Source organism: Oncorhynchus clarkii, chromosome 6 (genome assembly GCF_045791955.1).
Source record: "Oncorhynchus clarkii lewisi isolate Uvic-CL-2024 chromosome 6, UVic_Ocla_1.0, whole genome shotgun sequence".
Lineage (NCBI taxonomy): Eukaryota > Metazoa > Chordata > Actinopteri > Salmoniformes > Salmonidae > Oncorhynchus > Oncorhynchus clarkii.
In genome coordinates, this window is record NC_092152.1 from 12,557,260 (window position 1) to 12,576,651 (window position 19,392).

Sequence of the window (19,392 nt, forward strand, 5' to 3'; positions counted from 1 at the left end):
CCTGGCTACCTCTCTGTCTTCATTCAACATCTAACCACCTGGCTACCTCTCTGAGTCTTCATTCAACATCCAACCACCTGGCTACCTCTCTGAGTCTTCATTCAACATCCAACCACCTGGCTACCTCTCTGAGTCTTCATTCAACATCCAACCACCTGGCTACCTCTCTGAGTCTTCATTCAACATCCAACCACCTGGCTACCTCTCTGAGTCTTCATTCAACATCCAACCACCTGGCTACCTCTCTGGCTACCTCTCTGTCTTCATTCAACATCCAACCACCTGGCTACCTCTCTGAGTCTTCATTCAACATCCAACCACCTGGCTACCTCTCTGAGTCTTCATTCAACATCCAACCACCTGGCTACCTCTCTGAGTCTTCATTCAACATCCAACCACCTGGCTACCTCTCTGAGTCTTCATTCAACATCCAACCACCTGGCTACCTCTCTGAGTCTTCATTCAACATCCAACCACCTGGCTACCTCTCTGAGTCTTCATTCAACATCCAACCACCTGGCTACCTCTCTGAGTCTTCATTCAACATCCAACCACCTGGCTACCTCTCTGAGTCTTCATCCAACCACCTGGCTACCTCTCTGAGTCTTCATTCAACATCCAACCACCTGGCTACCTCTCTGAGTCTTCATTCAACATCCAACCATCTGGCTACCTCTCTGTCTTCATTCAACATCCAACCACCTGGCTACCTCTCTGAGTCTTCATTCAACATCCAACCACCTGGCTACCTCTCTGAGTCTTCATTCAACCTACAACCACCTGGCTACCTCTCTGAGTCTTCATTCAACATCCAACCACCTGGCTACCTCTCTGAGTCTTCATTAAACCTCCAACCACCTGGCTACCTCTCTGAGTCTTCATTCAACATCCAACCACCTGGCTACCTCTCTGTCTTCATTCAACATCCAACCACCTGGCTACCTCTCTGAGTCTTCATTCAACATCCAACCACCTGGCTACCTCTCTGAGTCTTCATTCAACCTACAACCACCTGGCTACCTCTCTGAGTCTTCATTCAACATCCAACCACCTGGCTACCTCTCTGAGTCTTCATTAAAAATCCAACCACCTGGCTACCTCTCTGAGTCTTCATTCAACATCTAACCACCTGGCTACCTCTCTGAGTCTTCATTCAACATCCAACCACCTGGCTACCTCTCTGAGTCTTCATTCAACATCCAACCACCTGGCTACCTCTCTGAGTCTTCATTCAACATCCAACCACCTGGCTACCTCTCTGAGTCTTCATTCAACATCCAACCACCTGGCTACCTCTCTGAGTCTTCATTCAACATCCAACCACCTGGCTACCTCTCTGAGTCTTCATTCAACATCCAACCACCTGGCTACCTCTCTGAGTCTTCATTCAACATCCAACCACCTGGCTACCTCTCTGAGTCTTCATTCAACATCCAACCACCTGGCTACCTCTCTGAGTCTTCATTCAACATCCAACCACCTGGCTACCTCTCTGAGTCTTCATTCAACATCCAACCACCTGGCTACCTCTCTGAGTCTTCATTCAACATCCAACCACCTGGCTACCTCTCTGAGTCTTCATTCAACATCCAACCACCTGGCTACCTCTCTGAGGCTACCTCTCTGTCTTCATTCAACATCCAACCACCTGGCTACCTCTCTGAGTCTTCATTCAACATCCAACCACCTGGCTACCTCTCTGAGTCTTCATTCAACATCCAACCACCTGGCTACCTCTCTGAGTCTTCATTCAACATCCAACCATCTGGCTACCTCTCTGTCTTCATTCAACATCCAACCATCTGGCTACCTCTCTGAGTCTTCATTCAACATCCAACCACCATGGCTACCTCTCTGAGTCTTCATTCAACATACAACCACCTGGCTACCTCTCTGAGTCTTCATTCAACATCCAACCATCTGGCTACCTCTCTGAGTCTTCATTAAACATCCAACCACCTGGCTACCTCTCTGAGTCTTCATTCAACATCCAACCACCTGGCTACCTCTCTGTCTTCATTCAACATCCAACCACCTGGCTACCTCTCTGAGTCTTCATTCAACATCAAACCACCTGGCTACCTCTCTGAGTCTTCATTCAACATCCAACCACCTGGCTACCTCTCTGAGTCTTCATTCAACATCCAACCATCTGGCTACCTCTCTGTCTTCATTCAACATCCAACCATCTGGCTACCTCTCTGAGTCTTCATTCAACCTACAACCACCTGGCTACCTCTCTGTCTTCATTCAACATCCAACCATCTGGCTACCTCTCTGAGTCTTCATTCAACATCCAACCACCTGGCTACCTCTCTGTCTTCATTCAACAGCCAACCACCTGGCTACCTCTCTGAGTCTTCATTCAACATCCAACCACCTGGCTACCTCTCTGAGTCTTCATTCAACATCCAACCACCTGGCTACCTCTCTGAGTCTTCATTCAACATCTAACCACCTGGCTACCTCTCTGAGTCTTCATTCAACATCCAACCACCTGGCTACCTCTCTGAGTCTTCATTCAACATCCAACCACCTGGCTACCTCTCTGAGTCTTCATTCAACATCCAACCACCTGGCTACCTCTCTGAGTCTTCATTCAACATCCAACCACCTGGCTACCTCTCTGAGTCTTCATTCAACCTACAACCACCTGGCTACCTCTCTGAGTCTTCATTCAACATCCAACCACCTGGCTACCTCTCTGAGTCTTCATTCAACATCTAACCACCTGGCTACCTCTCTGAGTCTTCATTCAACATCCAACCACCTGGCTACCTCTCTGAGTCTTCATTCAACATCTAACCACCTGGCTACCTCTCTGAGTCTTCATTCAACATCCAACCATCTGGCTACCTCTCTGTCTTCATTCAACATCCAACCACCTGGCTACCTCTCTGAGTCTTCATTCAACATCCAACCACCTGGCTACCTCTCTGAGTCTTCATTCAACATCCAACCACCTGGCTACCTCTCTGAGTCTTCATTCAACATCCAACCACCTGGCTACCTCTCTGAGTCTTCATTCAACATCCAACCACCTGGCTACCTATCTGAGTCTTCATTCAACCTACAACCACCTGGCTACCTATCTGAGTCTTCATTCAACATCCAACCACCTGGCTACCTCTCTGAGTCTTCATTCAACATCCAACCACCTGGCTACCTCTCTGAGTCTTCATTCAACATCCAACCACCTGGCTACCTATCTGAGTCTTCATTCAACATCCAACCACCTGGCTACCTCTCTGAGTCTTCATTCAACATCTAACCACCTGGCTACCTCTCTGAGTCTTCATTCAACATCCAACCACCTGGCTACCTCTCTGAGTCTTCATTCAACATCCAACCACCTGGCTACCTCTCTGAGTCTTCATTCAACATCCAACCACCTAGCTACCTCTCTGAGTCTTCATTCAACCTACAACCACCTGGCTACCTCTCTGAGTCTTCATTCAACCTACAACCACCTGGCTACCTCTCTGAGTCTTCATTCAACATCCAACCACCTGGCTACCTCTCTGTCTTCATTCAACAGCCAACCACCTGGCTACCTCTCTGAGTCTTCATTCAACATCCAACCACCTGGCTACCTCTCTGAGTCTTCATTCAACATCCAACCACCTGGCTACCTCTCTGAGTCTTCATTCAACATCTAACCACCTGGCTACCTCTCTGAGTCTTCATTCAACATCTAACCACCTGGCTACCTCTCTGAGTCTTCATTCAACATCCAACCACCTGGCTACCTCTCTGAGTCTTCATTCAACATCCAACCACCTGGCTACCTCTCTGAGTCTTCATTCAACATCCAACCACCTGGCTACCTCTCTGAGTCTTCATTCAACCTACAACCACCTGGCTACCTCTCTGAGTCTTCATTCAACATCCAACCACCTGGCTACCTCTCTGAGTCTTCATTCAACATCTAACCACCTGGCTACCTCTCTGAGTCTTCATTCAACATCCAACCACCTGGCTACCTCTCTGAGTCTTCATTCAACATCTAACCACCTGGCTACCTCTCTGAGTCTTCATTCAACATCCAACCATCTGGCTACCTCTCTGTCTTCATTCAACATCCAACCACCTGGCTACCTCTCTGTCTTCATTCAACATCCAACCACCTAGCTACCTCTCTGAGTCTTCATTCAACCTACAACCACCTGGCTACCTCTCTGAGTCTTCATTCAACCTACAACCACCTGGCTACCTCTCTGAGTCTTCATTCAACATCCAACCACCTGGCTACCTCTCTGTCTTCATTCAACAGCCAACCACCTGGCTACCTCTCTGAGTCTTCATTCAACATCCAACCACCTGGCTACCTCTCTGAGTCTTCATTCAACATCCAACCACCTGGCTACCTCTCTGAGTCTTCATTCAACATCTAACCACCTGGCTACCTCTCTGAGTCTTCATTCAACATCTAACCACCTGGCTACCTCTCTGAGTCTTCATTCAACATCCAACCACCTGGCTACCTCTCTGAGTCTTCATTCAACATCCAACCACCTGGCTACCTCTCTGAGTCTTCATTCAACATCCAACCACCTGGCTACCTCTCTGAGTCTTCATTCAACCTACAACCACCTGGCTACCTCTCTGAGTCTTCATTCAACATCCAACCACCTGGCTACCTCTCTGAGTCTTCATTCAACATCTAACCACCTGGCTACCTCTCTGAGTCTTCATTCAACATCCAACCACCTGGCTACCTCTCTGAGTCTTCATTCAACATCTAACCACCTGGCTACCTCTCTGAGTCTTCATTCAACATCCAACCATCTGGCTACCTCTCTGTCTTCATTCAACATCCAACCACCTGGCTACCTCTCTGAGTCTTCATTCAACATCCAACCACCTGGCTACCTCTCTGAGTCTTCATTCAACATCCAACCACCTGGCTACCTCTCTGTCTTCATTCAACATCCAACCACCTGGCTACCTCTCTGAGTCTTCATTCAACATCCAACCACCTGGCTACCTCTCTGAGTCTTCATTCAACATCCAACCACCTGGCTACCTCTCTGAGTCTTCATTCAACATCCAACCACCTGGCTACCTCTCTGAGTCTTCATTCAACATCCAACCACCTGGCTACCTCTCTGAGTCTTCATTCAACATCAAACCACCTGGCTACCTCTCTGAGTCTTCATTCAACATCCAACCATCTGGCTACCTCTCTGAGTCTTCATTCAACATCCAACCACCTGGCTACCTCTCTGAGTCTTCATTCAACATCAAACCACCTGGCTACCTCTCTGAGTCTTCATTCAACATCCAACCACCTGGCTACCTCTCTGAGTCTTCATTCAACATCCAACCACCTGGCTACCTCTCTGAGTCTTCATTCAACATCAAACCACCTGGCTACCTCTCTGAGTCTTCATTCAACATCCAACCACCTGGCTACCTCTCTGAGTCTTCATTCAACATCCAACCACCTGGCTACCTCTCTGAGTCACCTCCCCATTACTCTCCTCCCTTCATATTTCTCTCAGTTCCCTCATTCTCGTCTATTACTTGTCTATTGGCTCCTCTCTGATTCTCCCCATTACTTGGCGAAGTCTGGAGGATTGATCTCTTTTTTCTTTAGTCATCTTCGGAAAGACATCAAAGGTGCGCCGTGGAAGACAAGAATAGAAAACGCTGCTATTTTTAAACCCACGCTAAAGAATGCCTACTAACTGAAACACCAGCACTGCCTCAAGCACACACACATACGCACACACACACACGCACACACACACACACACACCTCCCTCTTTCTCTCTCCTTTCCTCACAGACCTTTGAAATATGATGATTCCTTCCATTTGTTTACAGATTCTTAAATAGAAATGTATCGGTAATGTATCGATAAGGTGACTTTATAATGGACGGAAATACACTCATCCGGAGGAGGCTATAAAAGGCTCTCATCTGGTCTGATATCACAATACTATGAAGACACACACACACACACACACAAAGTGCAGGGCATCAGTGACACCTGACTAATGTTGGCCTCATGAAGGACAATGATCATCCTTAATTATGCATGGGCTGTCTGAGAAGACAGAGAGAGGGGAGAGTGCGAGCGAGAGAGAGAGAGGGAGAGAGAGAGAGGGTGAGCGAGAGAGAGAGCGAGCGAGAGAGAGAGAGAGAGAGAAAGAGAGGGCGAAACAGAGAGAGAGAGAGAGAAAGAGAGTGAGAGAGCGAGAGAGCAAGAGAGAGAAAGAGAGTGAGAGAGTGAGAGTGAGAGCGAGAGAGAGAGAGAGAGAGAGAGAGGGCAAGAGAGAGAGGGCGAAAGAGAGAGAATCAAAATGCTGGCAATTTCCATTTTGAAGTGCTTCTGCAATTCCTTACATGTCCAACCATGTATCTTTGGCCAAACATTTGCTTTTCATAAAAATTGCTTAATTTTTTGGTGCATGCCAGAAAATCCCCAGACATAACAGTAGAACACAAAACTACTTTCAAACGCATGATGACCGAGGACTTTCGGTCATCTCTTCATAAGGGATAGGATGGAACTGCCACTTGACAGTAGACAGAAGGTGAAAGAGGAGAGGAGAAGGTGGGGCAGAGGTGGATTGGGGGGAGGGAGGATAGAGTTCATGGAATATTGATTGTTTGGGCTTGTCTTCCTCAGCAGGTTCGGGTTTACATTTAGACTGAACACGAGAGCAGTGAGCTACAGTAGACATATTTACCCCCAGGCTCAACACCACACACTCAACACAGCCAATCTAACCCACACCAGCACTGGAAAACACACTCAGCATAAACAATTTTTCAATTTAGCGTCTTGTGAGAGCTGTCAATCGTGGGTGGGACTACATGACAACCAATAAGAATTATGCTTAAACTGTATTAGTAAGCTATTGGCTCAAATTAAGCAATGCATTACATTTCTCCCTCTCACATTGTAACTTCCTACACTAAGTACTGTTGTGAATGCATCTCTAGCACGGTTTTGAACGTCACTCCAAACGTGACATCTGTCCGAGGAACACAACTCCACACAACTCCACACAACTCCATACAACTCCATACAACTCCACACAACTCCACAGCAATGCTCCAGAAACCAACCCCCACTCACACCATGACATTTTCAGTCTGTGTCTTACATCTGTGGCTTCTGATGACCTACATATGAAGAAAGAACAGAGAAGAAGCCTTCTAACATTAAAAAGAATGTTGTCGGAGCAGAACGAACTCGACGGAAGTTCATGAAATATGCAGAAGAATTCACCCTGGAACAGAAACCCATTAAGACACAACGACTGAAAAATGCATTTAGCTACAACACAGACATTTCCTCCTGACCGTGCACTCACTGACACACCACACACACACACACACACACACACACACACACACACACACACACACACACACACACACACACACACACACACTCTTTCTCTCTCTCACACACACACTCTCTCTCTCTCTATTTCTCTCTAACACACACACCTTCTCTCTCTCACACACACTCTCTCTCTGTCTCACACACACTTTCTCTCTCTCAATTTATCTCTTACACACACACACACACACACACACACACACACACACACACACACACACACACACACACACACTTTCTCTCTCTCTGTTTCTCTCTTACACACACACACACACACACACACACACACACACACACACACACACACTCTCTTTCTCACAGCATTTAAGAGTGGTTGTAAATCATTGATTGGGTAGATGTACATGAACACAGAGACTCTTAGTTTGTCATGGTCAGCGTTATGGTTGTGAGTCTGGTCAAACATCAACAGTTTAATGACAGATAACTATAAACACCGGTCCCCCCTTTGGGAAACCGGTGTTCACTGTCTTTGACGCTTTTTAAATGATAAATTCACAGCGTTGATTTATGCAATCAATATGAGAAATTCACTACTGGGTAGTGGTTGTTATTATTATTACGCAACAATAATAATAATAATTGGTCTACGCCGATATATATATTTATTATTTAGATATGTCACACATTTTCTGATCAATTGTAGTGTAAAGTGTGTAATGTTAGTGTACGTTAATGTGTTGCTACGGTAGCTATCAGCTAAATAAGACTAGACTACTAACGTCGGAGGGGGGAGATTAATCCTTGTGAGGAAAAATAACAGCTAACCAGTATTTTGTCACCTATACTAAAATATGCGACTTAAAACCACAAACAGCCAGATGTTCTAATGTAGCCAGTGAATTAATAAAACTAGCCTATGATCTTACCCCGATAATGTGATCGTGGCAGTCAACATCCGACGCAATTATGTCACGGTTCATAACAATCACAATAAAGATCATTGCATGCGGGCTGCGCGAGCATGGTCGCTCTTTACCTGGATGCTGCACGAGATCTCAGAGTCGTCCAGTAACCGAATCGTGACCTGGATCTCTTGATCCAGAGAGCGGAGGCTTGGGCTACGAAACCGAAGCATTTTCATTCTTCTGCCCTGATTTGCCTGCTCCACATATCAAACAAACGCGTTTACTGGCAGTGACGCGTTTAGCGTAGGAATGGATGCAAGAGACTGGCGAGGTGGGAGAGGCTGCATCTGTCGCCTGCAAGAAGGGACCGGTCTGCCTTCTCTCTCTCTCTCTCTCTCTCTCTCTCTCTCTCTCTCTCTCTCTCTCTCTCTCTCTCTCTCTCTCTCTCTGATGTCAGTAACAAGATGCGCGCTACTCTGGCAATGTACAGTTTTGTCCAATAAATTATCAAACAGGTGCACCATGAGATCACCCACAGGAGGTGTAACAGGCCTAATATATTTATGAGAATAATCTCTAATGATTTAGCCTATAGTTGGCACATAACAATTGGCATGGTGTTAGAATCATTCCCAGCTGCGATGAACATGGCTGACGCCTCAAGTGACCCATAGCATAGTTACCACACCACTGCTTAGGCTATAGGTCTCTGGGGTGAGTCAATAACCACATGCTTCAGCAATGCTTATATCAAAACAATACTCTCATGTTGCTAAACTTGGACCATCCATACGGACTTGATCCTGTCCAACGACATTACGACTACTGGATCTATTTTCATGTCTATCCATATTGGACATAGATTTCAAACGATTAAATCTCTTTCGTCATTCACATAAAAATTGAAAACTCATTTAATGTATTTGTGCCATATGATGCGCCGCGTCCAATTTGTTTTTTAAACGTGTACTGTCGCTTTAAACTGAAAGGGACAGGCGGCAGGCAAGACATGTATTGCGTCATTACGCTCAATACCAAAACAACCTGCAGAGCTGTTTTCCTGTACATGATCTACATTGGAGCGTCTGGGCTTCGCCTGGGCATCAGGCCATACTGACACCCAGCGAAATGATATATGTTATAATGGGAGTGTCTGGTTGCGGAAAGTAGGTGTCCTTGTTTTAGTTTATCGTTTGTGGAGCACACAGTAGCCTACTAGATATCGCATTCTAGATATCGCATTCACATCCGCTCACCAGTGAGCGGCAGTCTGGAATATCCTAGACTGGCCTATGTATGGATGTACTATTTCCCTGCGGAACCGCGCATCATAGCAGTGAAATCAGTCTGTTTAGGTCATGTGTATTATCGGTTTATGAGAATCGTAATATTGGCCTGGTTAGCCTTACTGTAGCTACTGTCCGAGCCTTAATGTTTTTTTTTCTCTCCCACACAGGACGACACTAGGGGCCTTCCTGTCACACAAGGTAAACATTGAACGGTGCTCTCAAACTTTGACCTGGGCTTCAGCGCACTCCGCCCACTTGTGTCTCTGCTGACCAGGGTTCAAATACTATTTAGGTTACTGTATTTCAATTGCTATTAAATACATTTCGAACAAATCATTTAAACAAAGATTGTTTGAAAATACAAGTAGTTGAATATTGTAATGTATTTGGAAGTATTTGCATATATTTACAACTACTTATATTTGAAGTATTTGTTTTGGGCTGTGTATTTTAAATATAAATATACACACTTTCTCCAAATGCCTAAATACTTTAGTTATTGAAAACATAGGCTTACTTCATATTGTATATAAACATTTGGCTTTTTGTAAAATGTTTAGGGCAGGGTATTTAGGGGTATTTGAAATGTATTTGGAAAAAAGTATTTGAGTATTTGGTTTGTGAGTATTTGGTTTGTGAGTATTTGGTTTCACAAGTAGGCATTCAGATACTTCAAATATAAGTAGCGGTAGTTGATTTGGCCAGTGTATTTAAAAATACTAGCTAAAATACACAGAAAATAAGTATTTAAAATACAAATACTTAAATAATCATGTATTTGAACCCAGGTCTGGTTTGGCACTCCACTCACCTGTGCCTCTGTTCTCAGCTCGGGTGGCCGCTTCACGAGGGTGATGACTTTCACCCGCGGGAAAACGTTGACAAAATGGCTCGCGGGGAGCCTCTGACTGACCAGGTGACCAAATCACTCACATCACTTCTCTTAGGCTATCATCACGCCTCTGATTATTCTACGCAGTGTTTGAATAACTCAACTTTCACTTAGTGTCACCCTTCACTTAGTGTCAAAGGGAGCTCTTTCATCAAGTTCCATCATTTATGATGTCTAAAGTAAATATGATGTGCATGAGTGAGTTCACTAAGGCTTACCTCTCTTATGTAGCCCTGTTGGCTGATACTCAGAGCCAATGCCCACTGTAGAGTGAGACAGAGACAATCAGTGACAGGGATATGGGAAGATAGAGCTGGCTTGTTATGTTGGCTGGAAATCAAAACACAGGACTCTGATTCTGTTTCAGTATTTTGATCTGAAACTGATCCTGTGACTCATCTGTGTCTGATTATTCTAATTCATCAGGACAGACTGCCTTGGCTGCTGAAACTGCATGATGTCATTCAAAGGTAATTATAGGCTACGTACACATCATTATACATGTATAACCACCTATTATTATATATGCAAATACACATAGTGAAACAGTTAGTCACAATCTCTTTTTTTATGGAACAGTCTCAAATCTATGGCAAAGGCTGATATGATAGAGCTGGATGGAAAGAATGCGAGAAAAAACTCCAGATCAGAAATGCATTCTTAAAATAAGATGAGATGGAGAGGGGGGTACAGAGGGAGGGAGAGAGAGGGAGATGAAAGTGACAGCTCTCACTTAGAATCTGTGTGACGACTTCAAAGAGATCTGCTCCCCTTCCGGACTCAGATTCTCCTAATAATCCGCCTTCTCACTTTCCCAGTTAGTCACACGCTCCTCCTTCCTGATCCCGCTAGTGGTTTTCAACATGGAGGTTGTCCATTTTCATCTGATGAAAACTCTCCCCAGTCACATGTAATCACTGTGTTTTATACATGTTTTAAGTCTTCTTACATTTTTGTATAACATTGTTGTTAGATGTGCAGTGTGTATCATGATACAGACTTTTGCACAGAAAATTCCACCCTTACAAAAGAAGATTGCAGTTTTGAAACTGCAGTGACTGCATTCGACTGTGGTATTTTTGATGCAGTAATTACAGAATAACCAGTTGAACTGGAGTTGTACTGCAGTTGAACTGCAAAATACTGCAGTAAAATTTTCTTTGCTATTTTGGACGCAGTATTTGCAACATACTACAGTTATACTGCACTCTAACTGCAGTTATACTGCACTCTAACTGCAGTTATACTGCAGTGTACAGCAGTTATACGGCACTCTGACTGCAATTTTGTTTTTCGTAAGGGCACTTCTGGTTTGTCGTCATTATCTCATAATGTTGTGGGTCTGTCTTCAATAGGGAGAGGTCTTCAGGGGGCGATGCCATCATGGTGTGTTCAGCTCTGAGGCGACTTTACAGGCAGGTTCTGCTGTTTGGCTCCGAGGCCCTGACCTACAGCTCGGACACAGCAGGCCTGCACATGTGCAGCCTGCCCGGCGTCTGGTTCCTCTTCCTGTATGGGACATATGATCTGATCCATGCGAGGATGGTGGCCCGGAGGGGACATTTCATGCAGCCTGGTCTCCTGCGCTCTCAGTTTGATGTTCTGGAGCCACCGGCGGAAGAGGAGAAGGCGTTGCTGCTTGATATTCGGAGGAGCACTGATGACATCTGCAGGGAGATACAGGAGCATCTCCGCCAACTTTCATAACCAGAGATCATGATCATGGACTCTCAAATCAAAGATAACATACTGCACTGTGTGCTAGAAAACAATTACATATCATGTCAGACTTTTATATTATTTTATTTTACAAAGCACAATAAATCCGTGATTATATGACACATGCTAGATGTAGAATCTCTATTGATTATGTTTTTTAATCCAATAGGCTTGGGTCTAGGAAAACTAGCTGAGTTGAGGGAAATGTTTGAAAACATTGCATTAGTAATGCCATTCCCGAGGCACTCCCGAGTGGTGCAGCGATCTAAGGCACTGCATCTCAGTGCAGGAGGCGTCACTACAGTCCCTGGTTCGTATCCAGGCTTTATTACAACCGGCCGTGATTGGGAGTCCCATAAGGTGCGCAGACTTGGCCCACCATCGTCCAGGTTTGGCCGGGGTAGGCCGTCATTGTAAATAAGAATTTGTTCATAACTGACTAGCCTAGTTAAATAAAGGTTAAATAAAATATTAAATAGTATTACAATACAGTATGACTTACTTGATTTATGCTCATAGCTCCTGAAAGGAGCATAAGCCTTTGACGAATGTCCTCCATCTTACTCGGTTCAGGGCAAGTGTTTCCAGGTCACACCAGTTGAGGAAGCTCTCAGTAATTTCTGCCTGGATGTCTTTCCTCCAAGTGTTTCTTGGTCAATACAGTATAACCATTCTTAAATGGTGACACAGACCTGCACACTATTTTGTAACAATGCCTGTCTGCCAAATGTCATGGATGGTTAGCCCCATTAGAAACCTAAATGAGAAATGTATCGCCCATAGCATCAAAGAGGGGTTAGTGGCCTCTTGAGAAGACCCCACAGAATCATAGAGCTGTTTCAGGGGAATGATTCACCTCCCACCCCCAACAAGGGTATTTCAGGAGCCTCTAATCCTTGTAAACTCCCCACCACTACTCTCATATCAGTCTTGTACAACTAACCTTGTGGGGACACACAATACAGTCCCATTCAAAATCGTATTTTCCCTAACCCGTACCTTAACTCAAAAACCTAACCTTAACTCTAGCTCCTAACCCGTACTCTAACCCCTAACACTAATTCTAACCGTAACCCTAAACCCCCTAGAAATAGTATTTGACCTTGTGGGGATTGACAAAATGTCCCCAGTTGGTCAAATTTTTGTTTGTACTATTCTTGTGGGGATTTATGTTTCCAACAAGTATAGTTAAGCACGTCCACACATATACACACACCAGTGTTTCTACACTTACAGTATCTATACCCTTTCGGTATACAAACCTCAAAACATCGTAAAACCATGCGAGAATCTCAATTGCGTTTCCTTGATTCCTTGCATCCTCTCTACTTTCTTCCTTCTCAAAACCCATTGGATGAGAATTTCTCACCGTGTATGATCAATTCCAAATGAAAAGTTGCAATGCACATAACTGCAACTCAAGATCAGATATATAGTTCCATCTGCTGGACATCTAGATGTGCTACAAGCCAGTGGTGAAGAAGAGGGTTTCTCAAGGTCCTGCTTTCTGCAGTGGTGGGGAAAGCCAGCAGAAAATATGGAGCGTTGCGCCGTGATTGGCTCAGTGCTGTGTCACTCATGAGGACACATCACCGCCAAGTCTAAGGGTAGACGTCAAAAATTCTAGCCCCTTGGGTGCTGCCTTAGAGTTGCATTAGAAGTGCCCATTCAAGAAGGCTCAAACTCATTGGCCACATATAAAATTACGTCAAATCACGTTATACAGTCGGGATAACAAGTATTTGATACACTGCCGATTTTGCAGGTTTTCCTACTTACAAAGCATGTAGAGGTCTGTAATTTTTATCATAGGTACACTTCAACTGTGAGAGACGGAATCTAAAACAAAAAATCCAGAAAATCACATTGTATTATTTTTAAGTAATTAATTTGCATTTTATTGCATGACATAAGTATTTGATACATCAGAAAAGCAGAACTTAATATTTGGTACAGAAACGTTTGTTTGCAATTACAGAGATCATACGTTTCCTATAGTTCTTGACCAGGTTGGCCCACTCCTCCATCGCAAATTCAACAATGAGGGGTTTGGAAGGAATCAGTGACAGTGGCTGTGTAGTCCCAAATCTGGGATTAAGGGTCTCTTTTCCAAATTGAAAATGATAAACATTCAACATTGGCCATGCTGTCAATGAAGCATGATTTGTGCCGTGCTCAAAACAACTGTTAACTCGGGAACTGCGAAAACTTGACTTCAGTGAGGTCAAGACAACTGGGCAGTTGGGAATAAACACATTTTGAACGGTCATCCAACTCTGGAATTGTAAATCCGGCCTGTTCCCAGAGCCACGACCCGAAGACCAATGACATCATCATGATTCAACCTTGTTTTTTCCCCCCAGTTCCCAGTTGTTTTGAAAGCACAATAAATCCAGAGAATGCCAGACTTTGATGACAAAATTTGCCCACGAACATCCGCCGCTCCACCTTCCTGTTCAAGTGAGCACAGCACAACAAGGTGAGTCCAAAAATGTAGTGTATACTGCTGCATAAATGTAATATGCCAGGGAGATATGCATACTGTAGCTAAGAAAGTAATACTAAGTGTATGTTGTGTAGTAAGATGTTAGTAGCCCATGTGCCTCACCCTAATAATTTGGTCTATTTACCCCTCTTAATTTCATCTACTGTTCTGACTTGGTGGCGCACATGTAGCCTGTAACCTGTTTTAGAGAAATGTAATCATTGAATATTGTAAGGGCTTTTTTTCTGCTTATATGCCCCCTTTATTTATCCTACGGTTCTGACTTGGTGTACAGGGAAAACACTAAGAACGGCCCACGTTCCAAATTCTGTCACTGTACATTTCAAAAGTGCTAAACAAATAGTTATTGACTACGTCCGTCCTAGCTCGCTCATTGTCTTGAATTGAAATTACGGCTTGCTTCTTACAGTGCCTTGCGAAAGTATTCGGCCCCCTTGAACTTTGCGACCTTTTGCCACATTTCAGGCTTCAAACATAAAGATATAAAACTGTATTTTTTAGTGAAGAATCAACAACAAGTGGGACACAATCATGAGGTGGAACGACATTTATTGGATATTTCAAACTTTTTTAACAAATCAAAAACTGAAAAATTGGGCGTGCAAAATTAATCAGCCCCCTTAAGTTAATCAAATCAAATCAAATTTATATAGCCCTTCGTACATCAGCTGATATCTCAAAGTGCTGTACAGAAACCCAGCCTAAAACCCCAAACAGCAAGCAATGCAGGTGTAGAAGCACGGTGGCTAGGAAAAACTCCCTAGAAAGGCCAAAACCTAGGAAGAAACCTAGAGAGGAACCAGGCTATGTGGGGTGGCCAAGATTATAACAGAACATGGTCAAGATGTTCAAATGTTCATAAATGACCAGCATGGTCGAATAATAATAAGGCAGAACAGTTGAAACTGGAGCAGCAGCACAGTCAGGTGGACTGGGGACAGCAAGGAGTCATCATGTCAGGTATTCCTGGGGCATGGTCCTAGGGCTCAGGTCCTCCGAGAGAGAGAAAGAAAGAATTAGAGAGAGCATATGTGGGATGGCAAGTCCTCTTCTGGCTGTGCCGGGTGGAGATTATAACAGAACATGGCCAAGATGTTCAAATGTTCATAAATGACCAGCATGGTCGAATAATAATAAGGCAGAACAGTTGAAAGAAACTGGAGCAGCAGCACGGCCAGGTGGACTGGTGACAGCAAGGAGTCATCATGTCAGGTAGTCCTGGGGCATGGTCCTAGGGCTCAGGTCCTCCGAGAGAGAGAAAGAGAGAAAGAGAGAATTAGAGAACGCACACTTAGATTCACACAGGACACCGAATAGGACAGGAGAAGTACTCCAGATATAACAAACTGACCCTAGCCCCCCGACACATAAACTACTGCAGCATAAATACTGGAGGCTGAGACAGGAGGGGTCAGGAGACACTGTGGCCCCATCCGAGGACACCCCCGGACAGGGCCAAACAGGAAGGATATAACCCCACCCACTTTGCCAAAGCACAGCCCCCACACCAGTAGAGGGATATCTTCAACCACCAACTTACCATCCTGAGACAAGGCTGAGTATAGCCCACAAAGACCTCCGCCACGGCACAACCCAAGGGGGGGGGGGGGGGGGCGCCAACCCAGACAGGATGACCACATCAGTGACTCAACCCACTCAGGTGACGCACCCCCTCCAGGGACGGCATGAGAGAGCCCCAGTAAGCCAGTGACTCAGCCCTGTAATAGGGTTAGAGGCAGAGAATCCCAGTGGAAAGAGGGGAACCGGCCAGGCAGAGACAGCAAGGGCGGTTCGTTGCTCCAGAGCCTTTCCGTTCACCCTCCCACTCCTGGGCCAGACTACACTCAATCATATGACCCACTGAAGAGATGAGTCTTCAGTAGAGACTTAAAGGTTGAGACCGAGTTTGCGTCTCTGACATGGGTAGGCAGACCGTTCCATAAAAATGGAGCTCTATAGGAGAAAGCCCTGCCTCCAGCTGTTTGCTTAGAAATTCTAGGGACAATTAGGAGGCCTGCGTCTTGTGACCGTAGCGTACGTGTAGGTATGTACGGCAGGACCAAATCAGAGAGATAGGTAGGATCAAGCCCATGTAATGCTTTGTAGGTTAGCAGTAAAACCTTGAAATCAGCCCTTGCTTTGACAGGAAGCCAGTGTAGAGAGGCTAGCACTGGAGTAATATGATCAATTTTTTTGGTTCTAGTCAGGATTCTAGCAGCCGTATTTAGCACTAACTGAAGTTTATTTAGTGCTTTATCCGGGTAGCCGGAAAGTAGAGCATTGCAGTAGTCTAACCTAGAAGTGACAAAAGCATGGATTAATTTTTCTGCATCATTTTTGGACAGAAAGTTTCTGATTTTTGAAATGTTACGTAGATGGAAAAAAGCTGTCCTTGAAATGGTCTTGATATGTTCTTCAAAAGAGAGATCAGGGTCCAGAGTAACGCCGAGGTCCTTCACAGTTTTATTTGAGACGACTGTACAACCATTAAGATTAATTGTCAGATTCAACAGAAGATCTCTTTTTTTCTTGGGACCTAGAACAAGCATCTCTGTTTTGTCCGAGTTTAAAAGTAGAAAGTTTGCAGCCATCCACTTCCTTATGTCTGAAACACATTCTTCTAGCAAGGGCAATTTTGGGGCTTCACCATGTTTCATTGAAATGTACAGCTGTGTGTCATCCGCATAGCAGTGAAAGTTAACATTATGTTTTCGAATAACATCCCCAAGAGGTAAAATATATAGTGAAAACAATAGTGGTCCTAAAGCGTAACCTTGAGGAACACCGAAATTTACAGTTGATTTGTCAGAGGACAAACCATTCACAGAGACAAACTGATATCTTTCCGACAGATAAGATCTAAACCAGGCCAGAACTTGTCCATGTAGACCAATTTGGGTTTCCAATCTCTCCAAAAGAATGTGGTGATCGATGGTATCAAAAGCAGCACTAAGGTCTAGGAGCACGAGGACAGATGCAGAGCCTCGGTCCGATGCCATTAAAATGTCATTTACCACCTTCACAAGTGCCGTCTCAGTGCTATGATGGGGTCTAAAACCAGACTGAAGCATTTCGTATACATTGTTTGTCTTCAGGAAGGCAGTGAGTTGTTGCGCAACAGCCTTTTCTAAATTTTTTGAGAGTTAATACTTTGTAGCGCCACCTTTTGCTGCGATTACAGCTGTAAGTCGCTTGGGGTATGTCTCTATCAGTTTTGCACATCGAGAGACTGAAATGTTTTCCCATTCCTCCTTGCAAAACAGCTCGAGCTCAGTGAGGTTGGATGGAGAGCATTTGTGAACAGCAGTTTTCAGTTCTTTCCACAGATTCTCGATTGGATTCAGGTCTGGACTTTGACTTGGCCATTCTAACACCTGGATATGTTTATTTTTGAACCATTCCATTGTAGATTTTGCTTTATGTTTTGGATCATTGTCTTGTTGGAAGACAAATCTCCGTCCCAGTCTCAGGTCTTTTGCAGACTCCATCAGGTTTTCTTCCAGAATGGTCCTGTATTTGGCTCCATCCATCTTCCCATCAATTTTAACCATCTTCCCTGTCCCTGCTGAAGAAAAGCAGGCCCAAACCATGATGCTGCCACCACCATGTTTGACAGTGGGGATGGTGTGTTCAGCTGTGTTGCTTTTACACCAAACATAACGTTTTGCATTGTTGCCAAAAAGTTCAATTTTGGTTTCATCTGACCAGAGCACCTTCTTCCACATGTTTGGTGTGTCTCCCAGGTGGCTTGTGGCAAACTTTAAACAACACTTTTTATGGATATCTTTAAGAAATGGCTTTCTTCTTGCCACTCTTCCATAAAGGCCAGATTTGTGCAATATACGACTGATTGTTGTCCTATGGACAGAGTCTCCCACCTCAGCTGTAGATCTCTGCAGTTCATCCAGAGTGATCATGGGCCTCTTGGCTGCATCTCTGATCAGTCTTCTCCTTGTATGAGCTGAAAGTTTAGAGGGACGGCCAGGTCTTGGTAGATTTGCAGTGGTCTGATACTCATTCCATTTCAATATTATTGCTTGCACAGTGCTCCTTGGGATGTTTAAAGCTTGGGAAATCTTTTTGTATCCAAATCCGGCTTTAAACTTCTTCACAACAGTATCTCGGACCTGCCTGGAGTGTTCCTTGTTCTTCATGATGCTCTCTGCGCTTTTAACGGACCTCTGAGACTATCACAGTGCAGGTGCATTTATACGGAGACTTGATTACACACAGGTGGATTGTATTTATCATCATTAGTCATTTAGGTCAACATTGGATCATTCAGAGATCCTCACTGAACTTCTGGAGAGAGTTTGCTGCACTGAAAGTAAAGGGGCTGAATAATTTTGCACGCCCAATTTTTCAGTTTTTGATTTGTTAAAAAAGTTTGAAATATCCAATAAATGTCGTTCCACTTCATGATTGTGTCCCACTTGTTGTTGATTCTTCACAAAAAAATACAGTTTTATATCTTTATGTTTGAAGCCTGAACTGTGGCAAAAGGTCGCAAAGTTCAAGGGGGCCGAATACTTTCGCAAGGCACTGTATATGCTTGTCGTCCCCTTATGCCATAGTTCGTACATCTCAATTGTCATTAGAAACCACATTTGTTAACGAAAGTCTGCCATATTGTTTTTTTTAAGGCAGTAAATGAGGCTGAATGAACCTATTTGCTGCCAGACAAGGCCCAGCTGATAGCCAGGAGTAGCAGTGGTAAGGTGTTGGGACAGGTTTTTGTACTGTAGGCCCTAACAGTTTGTG

At 44.4% G+C, this 19,392-nt stretch overlaps 2 protein-coding genes across 2 annotated transcripts in view; one reads left to right on the forward strand and one right to left on the reverse strand.

Annotated features, from left to right (window-relative positions):
• Positions 1-8,461, reverse strand: part of LOC139410630 (FERM domain containing 3) — a 94,194-nt gene extending 85,733 nt beyond the window's left edge. The window contains exon 1 of the mRNA XM_071155971.1: positions 8,357-8,461. Coding sequence (XP_071012072.1) covers positions 8,357-8,461 — 105 coding nt within the window. The remainder of the gene's footprint in view (positions 1-8,356) is intronic.
• Positions 8,462-9,252: 791 nt separating this feature from the next.
• Positions 9,253-19,050, forward strand: LOC139410632 (probable gluconokinase). Its single transcript, XM_071155974.1, has 6 exons — positions 9,253-9,391; positions 9,682-9,712; positions 10,344-10,430; positions 10,833-10,876; positions 11,762-13,360; positions 16,437-19,050. The coding sequence occupies exons 1-5, from the start codon at positions 9,354-9,356 to the stop codon at positions 12,111-12,113; spliced, it is 552 nt and encodes a 183-aa protein (XP_071012075.1). The 5' UTR covers positions 9,253-9,353; the 3' UTR covers positions 12,114-13,360; positions 16,437-19,050.
• Positions 19,051-19,392: the final 342 nt, after the last annotated feature.